At 51.2% G+C, this 21500-nt stretch overlaps 5 protein-coding genes across 5 annotated transcripts; 2 read left to right on the top strand and 3 right to left on the bottom strand.

Moving 5' to 3' along the window:
• Window positions 1–56: 56 nt before the first annotated feature.
• Window positions 57–2509, bottom strand: M438DRAFT_314956 (acyl-CoA oxidase). The gene is made up of 2 exons (XM_029902635.1): window positions 2088–2509; window positions 57–2033 (listed from the first exon to the last, which is right to left on the bottom strand). Exons 1-2 carry the CDS (start codon window positions 2448–2450, stop codon window positions 297–299), a joined length of 2100 nt encoding a protein of 699 aa, XP_029762635.1. The 5' UTR covers window positions 2451–2509; the 3' UTR covers window positions 57–296.
• Window positions 2510–3469: 960 nt separating this feature from the next.
• M438DRAFT_314952 (3-methyladenine DNA glycosidase) lies at window positions 3470–4470 on the bottom strand (the record flags this gene model as incomplete). Its single annotated transcript, XM_029902634.1, has 3 exons — window positions 3470–3554; window positions 3610–3735; window positions 3791–4470. 3 exons carry the CDS (start codon window positions 4468–4470, stop codon window positions 3470–3472), a joined length of 891 nt encoding a protein of 296 aa, XP_029762634.1.
• A 780-nt stretch (window positions 4471–5250) lies between these two features.
• On the bottom strand, window positions 5251–5994 carry M438DRAFT_292934 (ubiquinol-cytochrome c reductase complex 14 kDa protein). The gene is made up of 4 exons (XM_029901802.1): window positions 5872–5994; window positions 5695–5803; window positions 5580–5633; window positions 5251–5520 (listed from the first exon to the last, which is right to left on the bottom strand). Exons 1-4 carry the CDS (start codon window positions 5985–5987, stop codon window positions 5431–5433), a joined length of 369 nt encoding a protein of 122 aa, XP_029762633.1. The 5' UTR covers window positions 5988–5994; the 3' UTR covers window positions 5251–5430.
• Window positions 5995–6210: 216 nt separating this feature from the next.
• On the top strand, window positions 6211–8008 carry M438DRAFT_404057 (mitochondrial carrier). The gene is made up of 2 exons (XM_029909703.1): window positions 6211–6941; window positions 6990–8008. Exons 1-2 carry the CDS (start codon window positions 6542–6544, stop codon window positions 7658–7660), a joined length of 1071 nt encoding a protein of 356 aa, XP_029762632.1. The 5' UTR covers window positions 6211–6541; the 3' UTR covers window positions 7661–8008.
• Window positions 8009–9103: 1095 nt separating this feature from the next.
• On the top strand, window positions 9104–21117 carry M438DRAFT_363629 (uncharacterized protein). The gene is made up of 3 exons (XM_029907659.1): window positions 9104–9499; window positions 9561–20146; window positions 20201–21117. The coding sequence occupies exons 1-3, from the start codon at window positions 9445–9447 to the stop codon at window positions 20978–20980; spliced, it is 11421 nt and encodes a 3806-aa protein (XP_029762631.1). The 5' UTR covers window positions 9104–9444; the 3' UTR covers window positions 20981–21117.
• Window positions 21118–21500: the final 383 nt, after the last annotated feature.

The raw sequence follows: 21500 nt of genomic DNA, 5'->3' as shown, positions 1-21500 counted from the left end.
TGAGCACTGTCTTGTTTGCCACATACAATTCAAATACTCGATGGAAAACACAGGAAGAGATGGAGAAAAGGAAAGATTTGACAAGGGAGGAGAAGTATTTTGTTCAAAATTTCATTTCATTCTTTGCAGGTTTGTCGCGCGAGCTATAATCGTGATGAAAAGGTAGTACATTTGTCGGGAGGAAAAGAAAAATCATCATGAAAAGAGCAGGGAGAGGGAGAAAGAGCGTCATTTCTAAAACCTCCATCCAAATCCCTTTTGTTTTTGTTACATACCCTCTGGATATTTATTTCTTCTCAAAGCTTGCTCTTGAACTTATCGCTGTCGTTGGTCTTGAACAGAACCTCACTGTTCGGGTACGGGTCCACTGTGATTGCGTTCAAAGGGTTCAACTCGCTGGCACGGTAGAACATATCCTCATACACTTTGCCGTCGTAGCGACCGAGTGATGAATCGAGCTGCCAATCGGGGAAAGCCCATGCGTCAACCAATCTCACGGCGTGAGGGCGGATCTCGGCCAACAATTTCATAACGGCATTTGTGCGAGCAAGTTGGATCTGACGGACTGTGACGGCGGCGGAAGTGTAGAATTCGGAAGCCTCGGATTCGAGGGTGTGCAGGGCGTAGAGGCGGAAGAGCTTGTGCATGAGTTCTCTGGTTTCGGGGTCCAGCTCGGAGTTTACAGAAGACGAGTTGAGGGCTTCGTAGAAGTTCTTGACGACCATGTATTGCGAGTGTGCGCGAGACAGACGGTAAAAGTCAACGAGCAAGTCATTCCAGGCCTTCTTGTTCTCATCTCTGTGCTTGAGAGCTTCGAAAGTTAGGAAGGCTGATCTCCATGCGAAAGCGGAAACCAAATCTTCGTCCTTGTCCATGATGTTGAAGGCGGCGCCGGTTTCGGACTTGGCGAGGAAGTTTGCGAGGATGGCGGTCGTGTCGTTTGTGGGTTCGTTGCCCTTGAGGACGCTGCGGGCGGCCTTGAGTAGGTAGCGGGCTACTTGTTGGGTCAACATGTAGTTGTCGCCTTCCCAGGTGGCGGTGGGGAGGTAGTCGGCGTACCAGGGGCCGATACCTGAGAAGTTGCTGTAACCGTGACCACCGCAAGCGCGACGGCAGACCTCGAGGCCGTCGACGGCGGTGGATGAGGCGAGTGACTTGAGACCGCAGGAAGTGGCGTGGAGGTCGGCGAGCAGGTCGCTGCCAGGAGTGACTTCCTCGGGGCCTGCACCCCGCTTGGAGGTGCTAGCCTTGCCAGCATCCTGGCTCATCTTCTTCTGGTTGGCCTCGTAAAGCTGCATCATACCGCGACCTGTGAAGTGCAGGGCGTAGCAGGTTGCGAGCAGAGTCAGAAGTCTGATCTGAACAGTTGTGTAGTTGAGAACTTGGTTCTCGTCCGACTTTGGATCTTGAGCATCACGGTCCTGGAATTGACGACGGACGGCAGCGTAACGAGTGGCGATGGTAACACCACGAGCGAGGACACTACCAGACTGCAAGACGATGGTGCTACGAACCCAGGTGAGGGTACCGTAGATGAGCGAAGGCGAGGCAGGACGCAAGTACTTGCTGGTGCTAGGGTCGACGCTGGAGAAGCGAGCCAACATGCTGATGTGAGGCACCTTGACCTCGTTGAACAGCAGGAAACCGTTGTCCATGGTGTTGTAACCGAACTTGGGACCAATGTCACCAATGTGGATGTTCTCGAGCGGCTGGTGTGTCTTGAGATCACGGATCTGGACGACGAAGGGGTGGGGGCCGTAGGGCTTGTTGTTGATGTACAGCTGAGCCATGACGACGGCGTGGTTGGCAGTGCGGCCGAGAGAGCCGATCCACCACTTGCTGGCAGTCAGGGTGGGCGAGTTGATGATGAAAGTCTTGTCCTCGGCACTCCATGTTGCTGTTGTCTCGAGTCCTCGTACGTTTGAGCCATGGCCGAGCTCGGTCTGGGCGTAACAACCAATGTATTCGTAGTTTTGTGCTTTCTTCAGGAACTTCTCGTGCTGCTCGGGTGTGCCTTGGTCGCGAAGGGTGATCTGTGGAGCTTGTTAGCAGCTGTCTGGAGTGTCCATCATCGAGATACGACATACCAAGAACATGCTCTCGTGCAGGCCGTACGGACCAGGCTCACTGATCAGGTCATTGGCGACCGTCTTGTCCTGGTCGGTCCAGCCGTGCTTGACCTGCAGCTGTCGGAGTCTCTTTGCTCTGGCCAGTGCCGTCTCGAATCTGTCAATGCGTCCAGCAAAGTAGTTCTGCGACTTGTCAAAGACCTTCTCGTTCTGCAGGATCTTGAGGATCTTCTGCTTTCGGTCGAGTCCTTCTTGTGTGAACAGGAACGTCGACAGTGCCTCGACATTGACGTTGGACTTTGCTCGCTCTTGCGACAACAGCTCGGTGCCTTGGGGGCCCGCAGGCTTGAGGTCTTTGACCCATGAAGGTGTAGGTGCCATGATGTGTGATGATGTGAAGGGTTTGAGAGTGTGAGGAAACAATCAAGGTGATGATCGCTGCATTGTACTTAACACTGCGCCTTCGGCTGTTTGACTTCGACCCTGTCTCCCTGCCTCGGTGCCTCGGTTACGATACACTTTCTGGGGCAACCTGTGACTAGAGAACGCTGACGTGAACCATTTCACAACCTCTTGACAAGCCGGATTTCGCCTGTCCTCGCCGGACATCCTTTCACTGCAAAATTACTCGACTTTGCAAGGAACCGATCTTTATGCCTGTTCTCTGTCGAAAGAAAGCATCTTCGCCGGACTCCCTTGCTCGCATCTCTTACCCGAAGAAGCCGGTCACGTCCTCGAAGCCAATCTTCTCTGTTCGCTAACTAGTCTCGACGGCCCCATACTGTCGTTTTGTGGAGACGCCTTTGTCTGGGGCAAAACCACCTTCAAGTCTGTGCTCTCTCTCCATTTGCTTGTGAAAACGGCGAATCGTCCGACGAAGACGTGCACATGAAAGATGATGAATGATTGCATGATTCATGGACACGGATTTGTGTTAGGAGGTGCACATGAAAGCGGTAAAGGAGGTTATGTCGCTAAAAGTGCGTCTCACGGGAGACGGTGATTTTGCCGCTCGCTTCTCTCATGGCAACATCTTGGTGACTGGCCGAGCAATGTTATTAGCAATAGCAGTCGACCGTCTGAACAGATTAAATGGCAATGCTTGAATTGTGCTTTCTACTTTTTCCATCGAGCTAGACAGCTCGAGCTGTAGGGGCATGCTTGCCACGGATGATGGAGGCTATTTTTTGGTTTCGACCTTCGGAATATACCAAAATCCATTTCACCCTTGGTTGATGCCCACGATCGTACCAACCACCGCTCAGCGGTATCTTGAGATTAGAATGGACGCTTTTGTGCATTACAGCGCTAGTCAAGTGCCTTGTGGACCGTCCGATTGAGTGCCGATGCAAAATCGAACTTGTTAATGGTATGACCCTGTCAACTATCATGAAAGGGAATCACTCTGCTTCAGTACGCTCCATCTTCTCAAGCGCTGATACGTCAACGTCGCTGAGACGCCACATATACCACATGAACAAGCTCCTGTAAGAAACTTTAGACTCGAATCACAAGGGGTGCAGATCATGGCAAGATTTACCTGTATGGTGAGAACTTCTCTGCAGCTTCCAACATGGCTTGCTCAGAGCCCATGTACTTCCACTTACCTCCTCCTTTGGCCTTGAGTTTGTTGACGTCTTTGCCGGTATAGACTGCCAAACCACGTCTGAATATAGAGTCAGCACACTTTTCCGATCGACATGTGTTCAATCACGACTCACTGTACACCAAGATCTCCTGTAGAGAAGACGTTCATCCTCTTGAGATCGAAGCAGGCGAACATCTCAACACTCCACTTGCCCAAGCCTCTGACCGCTATCAGCTTCTCCATGACCTCTTCATCCGAAGCCTTTGCCAACATCTCAGCGCTCAGCCTGCCAGAGTCGAAGTGCTCGGCCAAGCCTTGAATATATTCCGCTTTCCTCTGACTCAATCCAGCAGTTCTGAGGGTCGGAATAGGCATCACAGCAACCAATGCAGGTGGCGGGAAATCAGGCGATCCAGCATAATTATGCGCTTCAGAAGCTTCAAACAGACCCACAAACTTCTTCTTGATACTGCTCGCTGCCGCACCTGAAACTTGCTGAGAAATGATACCAGAAGCCAGAGAACGGAAAGGATCAATTGGTTGTGCCAGTCCTTCGGCGTCAAAGACCTTGCAGTGGAACTTCTCAATGTATGGAGTCAGTCTTCCGTTTTCGTCCATGCGCTTGAGGTGGGCTACGGCGTCATCCAATATTGAATTGGTCGTGCCTGTTGGAGCAGGTCCGGCGATACCGCTACTCCAGGTCGAGTAGGCAGTAACCACCTTATTGGAATCGGGTGACTTGATTGGCGCATTTGCGACGTGAGGTTCTGCAGGTCTAGGAAGTGGATCTTGAAGTGGGACAGTTCCATTCATCTTCACCGCACTGTCTGGCAAGGCGGATTCTGTCTTCACAGCACTGATGTCCGCAGGCGTTGCAGTGTCATGTTCAACTTTCGTGCGCTTACGAGGTATTTCTCGTTTGGCAGGTGTGACTGATGTGGAGGTTTCTTCACCATTGATTATTGGAATTGCTTCGGCAGCAGATTTTGATAGGTCCGAATCTGCAGTAGATGCCTTGCGCTTTGTGACTTTGAGTTGGGCAGTAAGCGTAGGTGCCGCTTTCGGTAGCGCCTGCACTCGAGTAGAGCGTCTGAGAGCCATCCTAAGAAGGTTTGTAGATAACGAGACAGAAGCCAGTGTCAGAGTCAATCGAAGAGATGTGATGGAAGAATCGATTGGTAAGATTGGTTGATGGTTTGCAGAGTCACGGGAGGTGGTCGAGAGTTCTCAGGTCTGACGCAATGACGCATGCAAGTTGGTCGCTTTCACTCGCTACAACTGAAGATAGAGATGCAACACGAGTCACAAAGCAAGTAGATGCGTAAAATCTGCAAGTTTCGAGTGAGCAATTCGAATTGTAACAATGAATCACGTACGGGCACGTAGAATGGATATCAGATTAGGCAGTCGTGAGAGAAGCACAGACCATGCATGAAACGCGTGAGGCAAAATGGTTCGCCGAGTCCAGTTGCATGCATGCATATGGTGCATTTATAGGATAACTCTCGACCGCGACCGATATGTTGCCAATCGCAGACCCAATGTCAAATCCAGTATTGTCCATGTACTCGCGTATGTTATGATCGGTAGAGGATAGCGCGATGCAACTATGCGAGGTACACAAGAGAGTTGTAGAAACAGAGTAAGAATTGGCTCTTCTTGTATAATCTTTTCGAGTCAAAGGAAAAAGCGGTTTTGGACATTCTAAAGGTATAGAGTACATGAAAGCGGCGGCGACTCGGGGAATGCGAGCAGATGAAAGGGTTGGGGCGATTATTTCTTGATGACCATGGCGTCAAGGTCCATTCTCTCTCTGCGCTCGGCCTCGATCTCCTTGATGATAGGGCTCAGGTATGGGATATCCTGGTGCACGTGTAAGCAATTGGCCATCGGGAAGCAGGATATGTTGTAGAAAGACGCACCTCGTCGGGCTTGGTCTGCTCGTTCTTGGGGAGGAGCTGGTGTGAGATGGAGCACTGCAGTCGTATGTCAGTCGTGTATCCGGGTTGAGGTGGACGTTGGTCGAGTTGGGCGAACCTGGAAAGCGCGGCGCATGCGGAAGACACGGTCGTAGGCCTCCTTGGGCGGGAGACGCTTGAGGGCGAGGAGGACGGTCTCGGACTCCTCAGGAATCAGGTCGTCGGCTCTGCAAGGCACAAGCGACGTCAGCAATTGGGTCGGAATGGGCGATTGAATACGGGAGGGGCGGCGGACCTCAAGCCCAACTTTCTGTAGCCAGCGGCGTCGGTGTACCAGTTGGCGAGAGGGGTCATCCAGCGCTTCAACCAGGGGCGCTTGACAATGAAGTTGGTGAGCGAAGGCTGCGACATGGTGGCGGTATGTGTTGTGTGCGGAAGGAGGGAGCTTCAATGTCGACTGTCTTCACGTCGATAGACTTGAACTTGTCGTCCAACTTGCAAGCCCAGCCCAGTGCGAAGGGCGGACGCTGATTGGCTGCTTACGTCGACAGCGCTGATTGGCTGATCTCGGTCGTCTTGTCCCCCGCTCTTTCCGCCGACCGAAGCGGTTGTTCCCTTTGATGCTCCACGCCGACCGGGCCAAGGTTATTGCGCTATCTGCCTGCTTTCTGGACACGCTGCCACCTCAAACAATCCACTCAACTTTTGCTTAGCTGTGCCTTTCGCAAACATCCTCGCTCTTGGCCTTTTTGTGCAGATTCATGGAGACTTGCAATCGCTAACGAATCCTTTCTGGCGGTGCCGGGCCGCGCGCGCATACAACCTCCCGTAACTGCTCGACGACAATCAGTGACGGATCTTTCCTCACCGTCACTTCTATACCAACAATCTCCACTCAGTCCGACCTTTCCGAATCCGCCTCTGGCCTGAATATGCGAAGCTATTGAGGAATATACCCCGATACAATGTCAGCCCCGGCATCCGACTCCCACGATCTAACCATCCACAAATCCCCGCCATCTACTGCGACTCTCCTTGCTCAACGGCTGCCCAAGCCATATATCAATAGCTTCTGTGGTGCCGCTGCTGGTGTTGCTTCGGGTATCGTCACTTGCCCACTTGATGTTATCAAGACCAAGTTGCAGGCACAGGGCTCTTTCCGTCACCAACAACATTTACAAGGCTCTCCCTCAACCACCCAAGTCTACCGTGGTCTCGTTGGTACCGCAAGAACAATCGTTCGCCAGGATGGTCTCAAGGGCATGTATAGAGGTCTTGGACCCATGATACTTGGTTATCTGCCCACCTGGGCCGTCTACATGAGCATATACGACATAGCAAAGAGCTCATACTCGGAGCGTATTGGTGCGTTGTTCATGCTGTATTCAATCGTCCTATACTGACCTCTCCAAGAACCACAATGGTTTGCTCACGTATGCTCATCTGTCACGGCCGGCGCCTGCTCTACTCTCGCGACCAACCCAATCTGGGTCATCAAGACTCGTCTCATGTCCCAAATATCTACAAAAGCCGTCGAGGGTCACCGCACCCCCTGGCACTATAACAACACCTGGGATGCTGCTCGCCAGATGTACAAAGGCGAGGGCATCAAGGCTTTCTATTCTGGCCTGGCTCCTGCTCTTCTTGGTCTTACACACGTTGCTATTCAATTTCCTCTATATGAGTTCCTGAAACTCAAGTTTACCGGAGTCGAGATGGGTGCTGCTCCTTCGAGCCAAGGTACCAACTCGGTTGGTGTGCTCGCTGCCACCTGTATCAGCAAAATCTGCGCTACAACTGCCACATACCCCCACGAAGTCCTCCGTACTCGCCTGCAAACTCAGCAACGAGGCATTCCCAGCTCTGACGGAATGATCAACAAGCCTCGCTACCAAGGTGTGCTCAAAACCTGTCGACTCATCTTGTACGAAGAAGGCTGGAGAGCCTTTTACAGCGGCATGGGTACCAATCTTATCCGAGCCGTTCCTGCTGCCATGACCACGATGCTCACGTTCGAAACGCTCAAGAGCGTCATCGTTCGCATGCAGGCCGAGGACGAGCAAGGGCACCCTCAACCTCTTTAGATCGATGTTACATCCGACACAGCTTTTCTCATCCTCCATCTTACGAGCTACGCCCAAATGTATAGAAGCTTCTTTTACGTCTTGCCCGGACTGTTATCCTCATCTCGCTTTACCGACCAACTCCTCTGGGGCCTCTTTCAATTTTACACACGGCATTGCTTTGCATTTAAACCCCGGCTAGGGTGTTCACAGCAAGGCGTTCTGGCGTTTACTTTGCCCAAACAAATCTGGTGGTTCTTTTGCATGATTTCGTACTTTTTTAGTCCTGCGAAAATAAAATAACGTCAACTTCAGTCTTCATCTTACGTTTGGACGACGCGTGCGTTATAGATCACTCTATCCCTCGGCAAGCGAGTACAATGTCTCTCAGGTCGAATTTTGCTTACTAAGAAACTCTCTCATTGACGCGCTCCCTACCCAGCTGACACCTCGCCGCCGCCCGTACAGTCTAACCTTTATATTTTATAGATTCTGTGCCCTTGTAAGTTCTCAGCCGTGGTAGTGTAGTGGTTCAACACACCCGTGGTCTTAACACGTGCGCAGTCATTCGTTGTTACTCAACGCCGTGTCAGTCTAGATCCGAGGAGGTCGGGGGTTCGATTCCTTCCCATGGTGCTTATTCTTTTTTCATTTTTGCTTTTTGCTGTTTGTCCAAGCCACCTCGTTAGTTATGGCGTAGGTTCTTTGCTATCACGTTGGTGTTCTGAAACAATCAGCCCTTTGCTTGCACACCTTTCGGCAATGCCATTGTTGAGGTGGACGAAGGTAAGGCATATCGATGATTGATCGACATGATGAGCGTTCCCGTGGTAGTGATTTGAAGGTGGCAACTCGTTATTACCTACGACTGTAACTTTTAATCGATTGCACGCAAGTACATAAGAGAGCAGCGGCTGGACAACGTTTGTCATGGTAAATTCACGAAGAAGCAACAGACGCCGCCGTTGTTATGATATCTTACTTCCCTGAAGAAGGAGCGAGCGACGTGGTCTGTAGTGCCCGTCAATGTGAGGCAAAGTGGCTATGGCAGGGAATAATGAGCCAGGCACTGCGCGATAACTCATTGTAAGAGCTGCAATAAGTGAGCGGTAAAGCACATAGACGTAATCATGTATCAGAAGCAATGCGTGAGATATCCGGCCGGCTTCGACATCTAGCCAAGCCTTGAGCAATCCCGTCACCACTTGGGAGTGTGAGAAGTGCAGTAACTAAGCAAGCCTGCACAGCCAACATGTCAAAAGATGTCGGACAAAGCTGTGATGGAATTCATGAATTCAAGTGACGAACTGAGACGGAGATGGGAAAAGCCGGCGGACGAATCGGGAGCTGAGCGGGAGCGGGAAGACTAGATGGTAAAAGGCTAGCGTGGTTTGATTCGCGACCTGTCGCGCCCTCCTCTTTGGACTGGCGATTCCTCGCGGCGAAGCTCTCCAGACTTGCAACACTTGACGCTCTTAACGATTATCTCTTTTACGGCAGCTTGTTCTTTCTTGGGTCACAGTCGATCGGCGCATTCGATTCTTGTCTTTACCACCCTTAATTAACGACCTTGGTGTCTAGTCACACGACTGGATACACTGTAAACCATCAAAAGTCGCAAACCAGACTCGCTTTCCACCCCGCGTGTCTTCTCTACAGCACCTCTTTGCGCGCCCGACATTCACCACCACGTCAATCACTCGCACCCGAGCAACGTCCTTTAACGGCGCCCCATTGATGGAAGGCACATACTAGGTTATTGTTGAACGTTCTCATCGCTCGCTGTCGTGCGACACGGCGCAGCCATGACGGAGCGAAACCTTGACATCTTCGAGAGCAAACTCTCCGATCCGAACACAGGTATCCTTGAACCCCACTACAATTACCCCGTCGCCGGGACATTTGCTGACCATCTATCTAGACCTCCGGACAAAATGTAACTTCCTCATCGAGATCCGTGATGGCATGGACCATTGGTGCCAGGGCACCACCTACCCTGTCTTTCTGCAAAAGTTCGTCCCCATATTACTGGACATTCTCAGCGGCTCTCCGGTCTTCGTTAGTACATCGCCAGAGCAGCGGCTACGAAACTGCGCCCTCGAAATCCTACATCGTCTGCCCATGTCCACCCCGGACGTCACCGATCAGTATGCTCCACAGATTGTCGACAAGTTGCTGGAACTGGCACGAATTGAGAACGAGGATAATGCTGTGCTTTGCATGAAGATCATAATGGAGTTTGAGAGAAACCACCTGAACTCATGCGCAAGCAAAGTCCAGCCTTTCCTGGACCTCATCCTGGAGCTTTTCCAGACAATGGACCAGACCGTCAAGGATACTTTCGACACCCCAGCCGCGATAGGCTCATCTTCCGCCGTCGCCCCAGGCACGCCCCAATACAACTCGCCCAGGCCAGCTTCACCGGTCGCATCAACCACTTCTCTCACAGCCGACGTGGGTAGCGATCAGCCTCAGACCAGACAACTCCAGAAGGGAACACAGTCGTTCAAGCTTGTCGCAGAATGCCCCATCATCGTTGTTAGTATCTTCCAGGCGCATCGCAGCATGGTGGCCAAGAATGTCGAGGCCTTTGTTCATCGTATCAAGGCAATCCTGTCACTCCAAGCTGGACCGCAGAAGAGAGCACACGAAGAGGCTAGAGAAAGGGGCGTGGCTTTCGTGGGAGTAGCAAAGGACATCAAGAACCGTGCCGCTTTCGGAGAGCTTGTCACTGCTCAAGTCAAAACCATGAGTTTCTTGGCATACCTGCTGCGCGTTTACCAAAAATTGCTGGCAGACTTCCTTCACGAACTTCCGGAGATTGTCGTGCGTCTTCTGCAGGACTGTCCAAGAGAAAAGTCCAGCGCGAGAAAAGAGCTCTTGGTCGCTATCAGGCATATTGTGAACTTTAACATCAGAACTATATTCCTCCCGAAGCTTGACGAGTTGCTGGATGAGCGCACACTGATTGGTGACGGCTTGACGGTATACGAAACATTGCGCCCTTTGGCCTTCACTATGCTGGCCGATTTGATCCATCATGTCAGGGAAAATCTAAAGCCAGCACAGATCGAGAAGAGCATATTCGTCTACACCAAGAACCTACATGACGACTACCCGGGAACAAGCTTCCAGACCATGAGTGCGAAATTGCTCCTGAACATGGCGGAATGCATGGCAAAAGTCGAGGACAAGCAAGACGCTCGCTACTTCCTCACCTTAGTCTTGAACGCAATCGCCCAGAAGTTTGCGTCAATGAATCGTCAGTACCACAACGCCGTCAAGGCCTCCGCGCAGTATGCAGAGACGACGATGGAGGCGGGAGCCGAGAACTACCTCGCAGATGTCAACCAGAAGCCGGAATGGGACGAGATTGACATCTTCAACGCAACACCAGTCAAGACAAACAACCTTCGAGACCGCGGATCTGACCCTGTGGCCGACAACAAGTTCCTTTTCAAGAACCTCTTGCATGGCTTGAAGACGCTCTTCTATTCATTGCGCGCCTCGAACCCTACTCGTATTCGCGATGAAATGGATGCAGCCAACGTACCTCCGAACTGGCAAGACGTCTCGTATGGTTTCAACGCGGAAGAAGTCAACGTTCTGATCAAGCTCTTCCACGAGGGTGCCCAAGTCTTCCGCTACTACAACGCAGAGAAGACCCCCACTGAGACACCCATGATGAACCCTGTTGAGTTTCTCGCCAACAATCATATGATGAGCAGCGGAAAGGAGGAGAAAGACCTTCTCGAGACCTTTGCAACCATCTTCCATCACATCGACCCTGCCACATTCCACGAGGTCTTTCAAGCTGAAATTCCGCATCTCTACGAGATGATTTTTGATCATCCTGCTCTTCTGCACATCGCACAATTCTTGCTTGCTAGTGAGGCTACGTCTCCTGCGTTCTGCGGCATGATGTTGCAATTTTTGATGGGCAGACTTGAGGAAGTTGGCACTTCTGATGTTCAAAAGTCGAGCGTGCTGCTTAGACTTTTCAAGTTGTCTTTTATGGCGGTCACCCTATTCTCTGCGCAGAACGAACAAGTCCTCCTGCCTCATGTCACCAAACTCATCACCAGATCTATCGAGCTATCAGTGACAGCTGAAGACCCCACAAATTACTTCCTCCTTCTCCGATCACTCTTCAGAAGTATTGGAGGTGGTAGGTTCGAGAACTTATACAAGGAAATTTTGCCTCTGCTTGAGATGCTGCTGGAAGTGTTAAACAACCTCCTTATCTCGGCACGCAAACCGCAAGACAGAGACCTCTTCGTCGAATTGTCTCTTACAGTACCAGCTCGCCTCAGCCACCTGCTTCCTCACCTAAGTTACTTGATGAGACCTCTGGTTGTGGCTCTCCGTGCTGGCTCTGAACTGATTGCTCAAGGCCTTCGCACGCTAGAACTCTGCGTCGATAACCTCACTGCTGATTACCTCGACCCTATCATGGCGCCTGTGATTGATGAGCTGATGGCAGCTTTGTGGGATCACCTCAAGCCTCAGCCTTACAGTCACTTCCATGCTCACACAACGATGCGTATCCTAGGCAAGCTCGGAGGCCGTAATCGCAAGTTCCTCACCTCACCACCTGCTCTGGTTTACAAGCCATACGCCGATGACGAAGCAAGCTACGACATCAAGCTCATCGGCTCGATGAAGGACAGAGCATTCCCTGCCGCACTCGGTATCGACGTTGCTATTGACAAGTTGCGAGAGCAACCCAAAGCAGCAGCAGCTAAGAAGTCAGACGCTTTCCACAAACAACAAGCACTTAATCTCGTCAAGGCCCAGATCAAGCTGTTGGTCGGATTCGACCACTTACCAGACGACTTTGCGAGACTTGTCCGCTTGCAAGCAAATGACTTGTTTGACAAGAACTACGACGTTGGATATGATCATTTCTCATTGTCTCAGCGTGACAAGTCTGTTGCGAAGAAAGACGCCCAGCAAGCTACTCTGCTCAAATTGATCAAGGCTGCCATGTTAGCTGCTGCAGTCCCCGAACTGAAGCAAGACGTGGTACCTTTCTTGAACGGGCTCTACAAGCATCTGACCATTCTCGAACTCGGCCGATCGCTTGGACAAGAGAAGCACACCAAAAGACCGTTCGACCCAACCTCTGGTGAAGGCCCTGTCTTTGTTGATAGTAAAGTTATCGCAGATGCCATTGCCGACACATTGTCTTCGGACTCAGCAGAGGTTCGCGATGTTGCTTTCAACGCCTTGGACACGATGTGGAAATCGGCAGCTATGATATTTGGCTCAGAGGACCGAGTTGAACGTCTGCCATTCTTCCGCGACCTCACAAAGTCTTTGATCCATCACTGCTTCGAGGAAGAGTGGTTCTCAAAGTCTGGTGGCACTGCCGGTATCAACCACATCGTCAACAAGCTCAACTTCAGTGCCGCCTGGCTGAAAGACCGACAAATTGATCTCATCAGGGCGCTTTTCTTCGTGATGAAGGACATGCCCCAAGACCTCCCTGCCAATGTCCGCGTTCAAGCCAAGGACGTATTGAAAGACATTATCAGGAAGTGCAACGAAGGCACTCCAAGTTCAGACGTCGGCACGGCAAACACCACTATAAACAACGTCTCCAACAAGCTTGTCACCGAAGTGTCGCATATGAATCGACATGTTCGCGAGGCAGCTCAAGACGGTCTTCGACTGCTCGCCGAGGTCGTTGGAGTCAAGCTTTGGGAGATCGTCAAGCCAGTCAAGGAACTGGTCCTTCAGCCTATTTTCAACAAACCGCTTCGAGCTCTTCCTTTCTCCGTGCAAATCGGTTACATCGATGCTTTGAACTTCTGCTTGGACATGGAGAATGAGGTCTTGCACTTTGAAGATCGCCTCAACCGATCGCTCTTGGAGACGTTAGCTCTGGCAGACGCAGAGGACGATACTCTTGCACCGAAGCCAATGGAGCATAGAAGTGCCGAGTCCATAGTGAACCTCAGGGTTTCTTGCCTTCGCCTTCTGACCACTGCAATCCGATTGCCGGCATTCAACACATCGCCACATGCGCAACATCGTGGCCGCATTATTACCGTTTTCTTCAAGTCTCTGTACTCTAGAAACACTGAAGTAAAGACAACGGCCAACGCTGGTCTGCAAATAGTTCTGCAAGCCACTCAGAAGCTACCGAAAGACCTTCTCCAGAGCGGCTTGAGACCGATCCTCATGAATGTCCAGGACCCTCGCAAACTGAGCGTTGAGGGCTTAGAAGGTCTCCGCACGTTGCTCCAGCTTTTGACCAACTACTTCAAGGTTGAAATTGGTTCACGCTTGCTTGACCACATGAAGCATATTGCAGACGCGCAAAGCTTGCAAAAAGTGTCTTTCTCACTCATTGAGCAAAATCCGAAGATGCGTGTGGTCACAGCAATCTTTGGTGTCTTCCATCTTCTACCTGCCGCTGCTGTGCAATTTCTCCCTACGCTGGTCGAAAGGGTGCTTGAGCTTGAGCATAGTCTGCGCAGGACTCACTTCAGTCCATTCCGTGAGCCTTTGATCAAATACCTGAACCACTACTCGAAGGAAGCCTTAATCGACTTCAGTGCAAACCTGAAGGACGAGGCAAAGGGCAGATTCTTTGCTCAGATCTTGTCTGACAAGGCAGCCGCACCACTGCGGGCAGCCGTCATTGAGTCTGATGCCTTCTGGGCCCCGCTCACGGGTGAAGGTCTGACCGATGTCGAGAAGGATCAAGCAGCAGTGAATGCGGTGCATGTCGCTTTGTCCCTTTCGGAGTTCCCTGAAAGTCGCACTTGGCTCACTACACATGACAAGACCAGATTGGCTTTGTTCGAGGCTGCTAAGTATCTCCAACAGAAGCTTCAGAACAAGACATTGGCTTCATCGCTTCGTCTGCCAGTCGAACAGGTTGGAGACCAACTCATGATCATCATCACCAGATATCTCGCGGTGAAGCCAGATGACTTGGACTTCTTCTTCGATCTTGTACAAGCCTGCGCGAATGACGAACTCCCAGAGTCGCATCGCTTGTTCCACTTTATCTACGAGTTCATCATCACCAGCACGTCTGTTGACTATCAGCGCTCGGTTGCCGTCCGTTGCATTGACATCTACACCAACCGCCAAAAGACACCGCGCATGAAGTCTTTCGTTTTCCACAACATCTTGAATCCTATCTTCGCCATGGATATCCAACGCAACTGGGAAAGCCTCTTCGGTAATAACAAGGGCACTGAGCTATTTGACAAGTCGATGACCGATATTGTGCACGCCAAGCTGTGGAAACCCCAAGCCAACAGTGACATCTCCGAAGACCCTACCCAACCTGGTGTTGACCAGTCGAGAATGGAGTTGATTCAATTGACCTCTATGCTCCTCAAGTATCATCACAACATGCTATCTGATGCTCGCAAAGACGTGATCATGTTCGGCTGGACCTACATTCGACTTGAAGATACCATCAACAAGTACGCATCCTACGCGCTCATCTCATACTTCATCGCGCATTACGACACACCTGCCAAGATTGTTGTGCAGATCTACGGCAAGCTGCTGGGAGCACATCAGGCTGAGGGCAGACCTCTCGTCATGCAAGCTCTTGAGATTCTGGAGCCTGTTCTTGTCAAGCGTACTGGTGGTGAACAAGCCAGAGCACCTGCCTGGACTCGTATTCCTCGCCGTATACTCAGCGAAGAGACGTCTAACACACCACAACTCACCAGTATCTTCCAGTTCCTTGTCAGACATCCTGACCTCTTTTACGAGGCTAGAGAGTCCTTCGCATCCATTATCATTCCTTCTCTCAACAAGGTCGCACAGCTTCCGAACCCCTCCACCGAGAACAAGAGATTGGCCATTAACCTCTTCAGTATGATCTGGCACTGGGAAGAACGTACCGTCAAGGAAAATGGATCCCTTTCTGGTCCTCAATCTCCCGATAGCGAAGCAACCGTCGCAAACAAGAAGGCTGCTTCGGTTTCCTACGCTCTTCGTACAATGATGATCAAATACATGGTCAACTTCATTGCTATTCTGCCAGAGAGGTTCCCTGTTCCTAGCTCTACCGACGAAGGTAAGGATGCTAAGGAAGGTAAGGAACGTACCGCTCCTTCTTCCAACGAGACGATAAGGAAATCTTTGGAGTTGCTCTGGCGATTCTTGTCACCAGGCTACTGGGATGATATTGATGTCGATGCCATGTTCCCCAAGGTCACTGAACAGATCCTCCTCTCTGAACCCAAGCAGGATGAGAAGATGGAGGCCTGGACCAGCCGTGTCATCAACACGTTGCAGATGTTACGTGCTCTTGTCAACGCCAAATCCGACGAGTGGATTGTTGCTCGTCTGCCTCAGCTGCAAAAGCTGCTCGCAAAGTCGTTGAAGAGTGAAAGTGCCGAAATCCAGGATTGCTTGCATTGCAACAAGTCGGTGGATGGCTTCCCCGAACTCAAACCATTGATGAAAGCCATCTTGGATGCTGTACCTCTCCAACAGTCGGAAGAAGATTTGCCTGATGCCGAAAGCCCGACTGATGATTTCGTCAATTTCCTTTCTACCCTCGCGGGTGATTGTATGTCTGCTACTGGCAAAGACACTCAAGCTCAGACCGCTGGTATCAACGTCCTCTGGACTCTGGCGCAGCGCAAGGCAGACAGTGTGGACGCCCACATCCCTGCTCTTCTCAAAGCCCTTCAAGGTAACTTGGCAAAGAACCATCTTGCGGCCCAAATGCCGCAGCCAGTGGCTACCGCCAACGGTGTCGCAGCCCAACTTCCCGCCAATCCTCAAGAGGTCGACCTTAACACTGTCTTGATCATCAGAGTGATTGAGATGCTCTCTGCTCGTATTGGCGCGCTCGGAGAACAGCGCAGACCTTACCTGAGTGTTCTTGCTTCGCTCGTCGAAAGATCCCAAAACAACATGCTTTGTGAGAAGATTTTGAGCATGGTCGAAGAATGGGTATTCAACTCCACAGAGCCGGTTCCCACTCTCAAGGAGAAGACGGCCGTGCTGCAGAAGATGCTCATGTTTGAGAACCGCTCTGATCTGACACTTTACCACAAATTCTTGGACCTCGTCATCCGTATCTACGAGGACCCGAAGATCTTCAGATCTGAATTGGCTGTTCGTATGGAGCATGCTTTCCTCATTGGACTTAGAAGCCCCGATATTCCGATGCGCACACGTTTCATGACCATCTACGACCGCAATCTCAGTCGTACTGCTGCCAATCGTTTCTTCAAACTGCTCGCTGAGCAACAATGGGACGTACTGGCTGATAGCTTCTGGCTTAGCCAAGTCATTCACCTCATGTTCGGCTCCATCGACATGAACACTTCCTTGAAGTTGCACACGGACGACTTCAAGTGTCTGGCAGCTTCGAAGCTCTACAACACGCACTCCGCGGACCCGCGACTTGCTGATCTCATGCTCGACTCCGAGTTTGAGAACTTCATCGCAGGCCACAAGCGCTTCGTGCAAGAGCTTGGCGAAGTGAAAACTAGAGACGTGCTTGAACCGCTGGCCAACCTCCAACACACCGATTCAAACCTTGCTCATGACATTTGGACTGCCTATTTCCCACTCATTTGGTCGAGCCTGTCGAGAGACGACCGTGAGGATATGGAGACGGGTTTGATCAACCTCTTGACCAAAGACTTCCACCAACGCCAGACAGACAAGCGCCCCAATTGTGTTGCTACTCTGATCGACGGCATCGTTCGTGCTAGACCACGCGTCAAGTTCCCACCCCATGTGCTCAAGTTCCAAGCTAAGAACTACAATGCTTGGTACAGTGCCGCTACATACATCGAAGAGCTGGCAATGAAGCCTATCGTCGACACTCCTGCCATCCGTGAGAGTAACCTGGACGCTCTCGTCGAGCTTTATGCGACACTGCAGGAAGACGATCTGTTCTACGGTACTTGGCGCAGAAGATGCCAGTTCGTTGAGACTAACGCCGCTCTTTCATACGAGCAGAATGGCGTTTGGGACAAGGCTCAAGCAATGTATGAGCAAGCACAAATCAAGGCTCGTACCGGTTCCATCGCATTCTCACAAGGTGAGTACATGCTGTGGGAAGATCACTGGGTGTATTGTGCTGGTAAACTCCAGCAGTGGGAGATCCTGGGAGACTTTGCCAAACACGAAAACCTTAATGACCTTTTCCTCGAGGCGACCTGGCGCAACTTCGATGCTTGGGAAGAGCCCGAAAACCGCACTCAGCTAGACACAATCATCAAGGCTGTGTCCGATGCTCCTACCCCTCGTCGTATGTTCTTCCAAGCTTTCATGTCTTTGCTCAAGCTGCACAACAAGACCGAAACTCAGCAAGACTTTAACCGCATCTGCGATGAGAACATCCAGCTATCGATCAAGAACTGGCACAAGCTTCCCAAGCAAATAACTCAGGCTCATATCGGGCTGCTTCAGAACTTCCAGAACCTAGTCGAACTGCACGATGCCAGCGTTATCTGCAGCAGTCTTGCACAGACCACCTCTGCCAATCTCGACGTCAAGAGTCAGGAGCTCAAGTTGCTACTTGGCACGTGGAGAGACAGACTGCCCAACTTCTGGGACGACATCAATTCGTGGCAGGACTTGGTCACCTGGCGTCAACATATCTTCCAGCTTATAAACAGGACATACTTGACGCTGCTACCATCTACAAATCAGGGTAACGCCACAGGTCAGTCATATGCCTACCGTGGATACCATGAAACTGCTTGGATCATCAATCGATTTGCACATGTCGCTCGCAAGCACCAGATGCCAGATGTTTGCATCACTCAGCTAAGCAGAATCTACACTCTGCCTAACATCGAGATCCAAGAGGCTTTCCTCAAGTTGCGAGAGCAGGCCAAGTGCTGCTACCAGAACCGCAATGAGCTCACCAGCGGTCTGGATGTTATCAACAACACCAACCTTAATTACTTTGGTGCTCAGCAGAAAGCCGAATTCTACACTTTGAAGGGCATGTTCTTGGCCAAGCTCAACCACAAGGAAGAAGCTAACGACGCGTTTGGTACTGCTCTCTACTTCGACATCAAGCTTCCCAAGGCTTGGAGCGAGTGGGGTAGATACAACGATAACCTCTTCAAAGAGAAGCCCGAGGAGAGCATGGATAAGGCCAGCGCCGCGATTAGTTGTTACCTCGAAGCTGCCGGTCAATACAAGAGCGCCAAGTCAAGAAAGCTCCTCAGCAGAATTCTCTGGCTGCTCAGTCTGGATGATGCGGACAATACCCTCGCAAAGGCATTCGAGAACTTTAAGGGAGAAACTCCTGTTTGGTACTGGATCACGTTCATCCCTCAGCTGCTCAACAACTTGTCTCGCACCCCAAGTGAGGCCAATATTGCCCATGGCATCTTGAGCAAGCTTGCAAAGACATACCCACAAGCACTTTACTTCCAGCTGCGTACTAGCCGTGAAGATATGTTGGTCATCAAGAGAAGTCAAGAGGCTAAAGAGGCCAAGGAACGACAGCAAAGAGCCAGACAGTCCGGAGGCACACCCGCTGAAGGTGTCAAAGCAGAGACGAAGCCAAACGGAGAGACTGCCAGCGCCACTCCTCAGCCCATGTTTGACGATCAAGTTGCGAACCAGGGTACAAAAGTCGAAGAGCCCGCGAAGCCCAAGAAGCCTTGGGATCACACTGAAGAGCTTACTCAGACGCTCAAGACTGCCTTCCCTCTCCTGGCTCTGTCAATGGAGACCATGGTCGATCAAGTCCAAAAGTACTTCAAGTGTACTCTGGATGAAGATGCATACCGTCTTATCGTCGCTCTGCTGAACGATGGTCTGGCCTATGTGGGAAGATACCCGACCTCATACGCTCAAGGCGTGAATCTGCCACCGTCAACCGAGGCTAACATCACTCGCTTCGCGGAGTCCATTCTGCCAGCCCACATTCGCAAGTCGTTCGAAGCTGACTTTGTGACCAAGAAACCATCAATGTTTGAATACATTGCTAAGCTTCGCAGGTGGAGAGACAGATTCGAAGAGAAGCTCGACCGTAGAATGTCGAAGTGGCACCTCGAACAGACCACTCATCTGGCCGAGTTCCGTTTCTTAAAGTTTGATGAAGTCGAGGTGCCCGGGCAATATTTGCAGCATCGTGACAAGAACCAAGACTTCGTCAGGATTGAGCGCTTCTTGCCTGATGTTGAGCTCGTTAGAGGTGTTACTGGCTGTCATCGCAGACTGACAATTCGTGGTCATGATGGCAGTGTACATCCATTCGCCATTCAACACCCAACTGCAAGACACAGTAGGCGTGAGGAGAGAGTTTCGCAACTGTTCCGAATCTTCAACAGCACACTAGCCAAGAAGAAGGAGAGCAGACGCCGCAACTTGCAGTTCCACTTGCCTCTGATGATTCCTTTGTCTCCTGGTATCCGCATGGTCCAGGACGACGCTTCGTACATCAGTTTGCAAGGTATCTACGAAGACTACTGTCGCCGAAATGGCATCAACAAGGATGACCCGGTCTTGTTCCAAATCGACAAGCTCCGCGCCTTGACACCGGTAAGCAATCCCAACGGCATCGCCACAGAACGCGACACTGACCGATGGTTCCAGCAAAAACCCGAGCAGGCCGCAAGCATTCGCTTGGAGACCTTTAACGCCATCCAGGAGAAGTATGTGCCCAATGATGTCGTTCAAGACTACTTCCAGCAGACCTACCCTTCGTACGACTCGTTGTGGTTGTTCCGCCGCCAGTTCTCTTCGCAATTGGCTGCTCTCACGTTCATCACTTTCACCATGCACATGACTATGCGCTATCCTCACAAGATGTCGATCTCACGCGGCACTGGTAACATTTGGGGCTCAGAATTGGTGCCTGCAATGGCTGCTGCCAAGCCGTACTTCCACAACCCGGAAGCAGTGCCCTTCCGTCTGACACCCAACTTGCAGACCTTGATGGGCCCGATCCACACCGAGGGTATCTTCGTCGCCGCATTGATGGCGATTGCGCGCTGCCTGACAGACTCGTCTTCTTCACCCGCAAACTCGACTCCACCTGCCATTCCTACACCTACCAACTCGACCAATGGAGGTAACAACCAAGAGGAGTCTGAGACCAACACATCGGATCTTGAAGGCCAACTCAGTATCTTTATTCGTGATGAGATGAACTTCTGGTCGCTGCAGCAGCACAAGCAAAGCATCAAGGATGGAGAACTGCGCGAGCACGTCCACCGCAATGCTACCGGCATTGTCAAGAAGGCAGTTGCCATGGCCAAGGAACCGGACGCAAAGAACTTGCCTGCTAGTCAGAGCGTGCTGGACTTGGTGGCTAAGGCTACTGAGCCTAAGAACCTGTGCACGACTGATGCACTCTGGCAGGCTTGGCTCTAGATAGAGGAGGAGAAGGATGATGGTTCTTTTGAAGTTTTTCTGGTGTGCTTTCAAAATCCGTTGCTTTTATGCATAGCGCTAGGCGAAAAGGATAGGGGAAGGATCCTAGCGATTTGCTGTTTTGGCTCATGATTGAGATTCGATTCTTTCTATGTACTTATATACTTATCACTGTTTCACTTCACCGCTTTCCTCTCTTCGCTCTTTAGTTCCGTGAATCAAAGCGTTCGCTTCAACCAATGGTCAACGTGATAAAACTTGGCGGAGATTCGGATTGATCTCTGATCTCCAGCAATTAATCGCACAGCTTGGACTAATATCGAAAATGAAACTGTCATATCTTAGGTTCAGCGGGTCTCATCATGTAAATTGTACACAATGGCATCTCTTTGTTCGTTGCCATCTTCGCTGATCTCTACAAGCGGCCAGAGTGACGCTCCGAACAGTGGTTATCATAGACGCGATAAGAAAGCTTGGCGCATGAGTCAAGCACGCGGCGGGGTTGAGCTTCTGCGAGTGA

Source organism: Aureobasidium pullulans, assembly GCF_000721785.1.
Source record: "Aureobasidium pullulans EXF-150 unplaced genomic scaffold scaffold_5, whole genome shotgun sequence".
Lineage (NCBI taxonomy): Eukaryota > Fungi > Ascomycota > Dothideomycetes > Dothideales > Saccotheciaceae > Aureobasidium > Aureobasidium pullulans.
Note: the sequence above shows the minus strand (reverse complement) of the source record. Positions and strands in the feature narration are given on the sequence as shown.